We start from the raw sequence: 4,995 nt of genomic DNA on the forward strand, positions 1-4,995 counted from the left end.
CTTCTCCCATAGGCACACACAACGATGCCCCAACCTCCTCCTCCGAGAGTCACTCACAATGACGCCCCTCACAATGATGCACTAAAGCCAGTATCACCAACTTTTTTGGAGGGTGAAAATCTATCACCTACACAATGGCACACAGTTCAAAGCCTTATGCTGTAATCATACATTTACCTGCCAGAGGCCACATTGCTCCCAGGATGCAATCCTTGCAACTCGAACGATTCCACCACCCGAGTCTCTACATCCGACACCCTTGAATGCCTTGCTGAACGTCATACAATTTTCTCGGTCTCCTTCAACCCTTGGTTTGTGAATCGTGGCTCAGAGCACATGAAAGAGCAAGGCCAGTAGTGTCGATAGGGATGAGAATGATAAGGGATCCGATATAAGCCACTGGAGGACCGGAAGATGCCTCCACTCCAACAGTCATAAAGAGTAGCGATCTGTTGGGTTGGGTAGTAGCCTGCCTTGGCATGGTACTCGAACAGAGCCACGAGCTTAGCGTTGGAGAGATATAAGAGGCAGCTGAATGCGCTATAGTCTGGGCAGAAGCCAGTGAGGCCAGGAGGTCTACCATGTTTCTGTAGACCGGCATCCAGTCCTATAACGTTCTCGAGATACTTGAGGAACATGGTATAGTTCTTCGATTCAGAGATGATCAAGGTGAGGTTCACGGGAGCTGGCAAAGGCTCGGAAGCTTCGATGCCAGAAGGAAGCAATAGCTTGCCGACGGTCATGGCGCAAATGTAAATTTTACTTTTCTTTTCCTTTTGTTTCCATATTTTCTTGAATCTTTGCCTTCTTTTCTCTTAATTTGCAGGGCTTGGCCATCCGATACGATTCTCCCTTCATGAAAGTAGAAATGCTTCCAAGAGCCTCAGCTTTAGATGAGATTGAACGATGTAGCAGGGAATTCCAGCTAGGTTCTGAGCGTTGATCAAGCAGTGTCAAATGAGGTAGAACAACTTCGAATCATCACCTCCAGTGGAAGAGTAGAAGGTGAGAAGGCGGGATGTTGTTGATAGAGCGATGGAGAATTGGGAAGCTCTGAGATGGACGCTGAATGGGTAGAATAACATGGGAGGAAAGATGGAGGAGATGGCGAGTAGAACAGGGGAATGCAAGTAACTAATGTCATAAGAACTCTAAAGTTTGCAACCTGAGGAATTGCGGTTCTTCCAAGCAACAGATTTCTGACCCACATCACTTCAAAAGAACTTGCTTCTCTCGTCACTTCGAAAGAACTTGCTTCTGTCGTCGTCCTTTAAGAAGCTTTGGGTGATGATGGCTTGCCTTACCCTCTTCAATAGGCTCCGCTTCCACTAGAGGTGTCTCCCATGATGCAAGCACGTTTTGGTCAGTACGCTACTCAATTCAAACTTAGACGTTTTGTTATGTTAGATCCATTCGTCTCACACCCATAAGAAGCTTAAAATTTGAAGCTCTGCTTCTTGGCCATTCTGCATCCTATTACTCTAAACGTGGGTAAGATGATTTGATCACACTTCACAAGCTCGGTCTCCAAACATTCAGTCACATATCACGTACCTTTCACCCATTGGATGCCTCCCAATAGCGATCATCATGAACTTCTACGAAAGGTGAGATAGAGCATCGGTGTAGCCAAGCCCTATGACTCAAGAGCATGCGGGGTCTAAGGCACTACTTCACGTTGGGAAAGATCATCAAGAAGTGGCATTCGATGTAGCTCAGTCTTGAATGAGTAAGCAGCAAATTTGTAGAGCATGATCAATGCGGTGAAATGGGCATTGGGCTTGCATTTGTGCAGCCATGTAGTTTGTTTTCAGTTGAATCTTCCATGTTTCTTGAGGATAAAGCATCCAATCTCACCATGCATTCCATGTATCTATGTTGTCTTTGGATGTTGCTTGGGAAATGAATCAAACTACTGTGTTCCAATGTTAGTTGAGTTCTACTGTGTTCCGATATGTTGCTTGAGTTCTATTTCCTCGTATGAAAGCATGGGAATCTTCCAAGATTGGCTTTGAAGCCATGCTACTTGGGAACCACTTTGGGCAGCAAACTGGGAGTGGTAGACTACTATGCAAGTGCTAATATGAACGTGCATTCCTACTAAGAGAATACGATCCAATCCAATAGTCATTCCTTGCATAGTTGATTTGATTTCCGTCAAGATTCAATACACATTTCTTGCCCAAGATTGATCTCTACATTTATTGATGTATTTTTTGGACCGTGTGTTGCTTGAAGTCTCTATGTTTGTGCTCTATTTATCTCTATTCTTCTCAAAAGTCAAGATAGCCCTTGAAATGGCAATAGATGCTATATTCTATGTTATATTTTTTTCCTTTTACTTCAATATTCTACGCTATACTAGTAGATGGGGGAAACTTTGTACAAATGTACAACTCACATAAGATGCCCATTGTTCACATGGGGATGGTTTTTGTTAGTGTGTAGTTGTTTAAAAAGCATGTTGAATTCTTTCCTAAGGATTTGGATTTCTGCATTCATGGGCTTGAATGTCTCACCAGCAATTATAGATTGAAATCTTGAGGCTTCTTTTGATGAAGTGACATACCACACAACTCTGGAAGTTGTCAAGATGGTGAGAGCAATGCAATGAATTTGGTCCTAATAGGCCTTCCATACATGACGTCCCATGATGATGATTGATTGGGTTTTATGTTCAATTATTTGTTAGCTATTTAATGATTTAATTCTATAATATCATACTGTCCCATGATGCTGATTGATTGGGTTTTATGTTCAATTATTGGTTAGCTATTTAATCCCATGATGATGATGGTTTTATGTTCAAATATTGGTTAGCTATTTAATATCATACTGCATCAAAACACAAGTCATTGTTTGGTCCCATTTTCACTTTATATGGTTTTCAGACTTGAAAGGATAAAAATATGCAAGCCTATCCTAACATTTAATTGATAACTAGGGTATTTGTTCCTAAAAATGCTCAACCTTGGTATGAGTTGTTTTTTGATATACCACAGACATACTTTTGGTGTGTCTCAAAGAGTTTTTGTTGTAACTATCATTTATTCTAAGGCTGGTAGTGGAAACTTAGAATGAATGCCTAGACCACAAAGGAAAGAAATAATTGTTGATGCTTATAATGACCCCTATGTGATTGCAACAATTGCAAGATGTATATATAGCATGCATACATTGAGCATGTGTGCAATATATGATACACAAATGTATATGTGTGTGCATTACACACAAATATATAGCAAGTGGTCCCCCCCGGGCTTACTTACACACACACACACACACATACACATGCAATGGTAGGAAAAATGTATCTCCTAATTAACATACATGCTACCAAGATTCAATATGAAAATTCCCTAAAAAACATTTAAATATTGAGATATATAGATAAAACCTAAAATCTTATTCATAGGATCCGGATTCCCAACAAGTAGGTGGGTCCCTAACCCGTTGTAGACTGGTCAAGCTACTCGGACGCACCCTGTTGTAGACGGGTGAAGCTACTCACAACAGCAATGCTGAGTGATGGCTCGGTGAATATTTATTCAAATCTGTTGTCCCATGTCTTTGAAAGTGATCTCAGATGCAAAAGGATTACCCGTTTTGACTAAGAAAAGAAGTCGTCATAGTAGCAATGTTGTATCGTGGGTCGTGATGGACTGTTGTGTGGTGATTATATATTTAAATTCTTTATCCCATGTCTTTGAAACGATGATCCCAGATGTAGAAGGATCACTCGTTTTGACTAAGAAAAGAAGTAGAATTATAGCCGATTCACAACAGTAATGTTGTATCTTTGTATGTAGCTATTTAGAGTAGAGAACTGCAATCAAGTAAACCCGTCGTACATCACGAGGAGGAATCGCCGTCAAGGTTTCCCTCCTGTGCCGGGTGCTCTACACCACCCTCTGCTGCATCATCGCAAGCAGCCGCTTCCTCATCATAAAGCAACGATTCTGCGGCCTCGAACGCAGCGGAGGCGTGCATCGACTGCGCGGACGCGTCTGCGTACTCCTGGGAAGCGTTGGCAGCGGCCAAGGTGAGCGATTCAAGGATTCTTTCAGCAGCTTCAGCGACGGCCCGGAGGGTATCGAAGTCGGCGGTTCCGACGGCAGCAGCCGCGGCGAGATAAGCGGCAGCGGCCTCTTCGGCAGCGGTGGCAGCCATGGCCTCGGCTTGGGCAGCGGCCTCAGCGGCAGCCATGGATTTGGAAGCGGCTGCCGAGAAGCTATCGAGGAGGAAATCCAGCGGTGATGAGGAGTGGGACTGGGGATGATAAGCTACAACAGCCATTGTTGTATCAGCAACTATTGCAATGTGACAATGAAGAGCAACGCACACAAGGGCAAGCCGGAGAGCTAGAGATGCAACGCTTGGATTGTTGGGAAATTAAATTACGAGTGGAAAAAATCGATCATCTTTGAGTGCATGCCCTTTTGGGGCTATACTAAATTGGGTTATACTAATCGGTCTACTAAATTCTTAAATTCTATATCTCCTAATCTAAACATCGGATTTGCACGGGATTTGTTGCACTAGGTTTGTAATTTTGTGTTTCATTCATGTTGAGATTTAGAATTTGGATTTGGTTAACAAAAGTTACCAAATTTAGATCTTTCACCCAAAAATTTGATTAAGCTAAAACCCCTAATGTACATTAGTCTAAATTAACCTAATCTAAACATTAATCTCCACCAACCCCTACCCCAGACCTTGCGACAACCATACCCAAAGGTTTTCCCTCCGCTTCTACCTCACCGGCTACTGCCTCCCTCCGCCGTGCCTCCCTTCACCGTGCACCTTCCCCTCCGGGTCACCCCTCCCTCCCCTCTCACTCCCTTCGCTCAACCTATCATGTCCCCTCTCTCCTTTGTTGTGGTCATACATTGAGGCCCAATCACGTTGCTGCTCTTCCAGTTGCTCGTTGCTCTCATGCTTGTAGTCCAAGTAGCTGCATTCCTGGATTTCCTACTGCTCTGTTTGTTGCCTACT

General features: G+C 43.3%; 1 protein-coding gene across 1 annotated transcript; it reads right to left on the reverse strand.

The window, feature by feature from the left end:
* Positions 1-3,852: 3,852 nt before the first annotated feature.
* Positions 3,853-4,358, reverse strand: LOC147903548 (uncharacterized). Its single transcript, XM_087372029.1, has one exon. The coding sequence runs from the start codon at positions 4,294-4,296 to the stop codon at positions 3,853-3,855; it is 444 nt and encodes a 147-aa protein (XP_087228155.1). The 5' UTR covers positions 4,297-4,358.
* Positions 4,359-4,995: the final 637 nt, after the last annotated feature.

This window comes from Dipteris shenzhenensis, chromosome 3, assembly GCF_047967505.1.
Source record: "Dipteris shenzhenensis isolate YYH24624 ecotype China chromosome 3, Dip_SZ_1.0, whole genome shotgun sequence".
Classification (NCBI taxonomy): Eukaryota; Viridiplantae; Streptophyta; class Polypodiopsida; order Gleicheniales; family Dipteridaceae; genus Dipteris; species Dipteris shenzhenensis.

Bases quoted from the DNA above. Each gene is read 5' to 3' on its own strand.
- LOC147903548 (XM_087372029.1), bottom strand. From the start codon at position 4,296: ATGGCTGTTGTAGCTTATCATCCCCAGTCCCACTCCTCATCACCGCTG.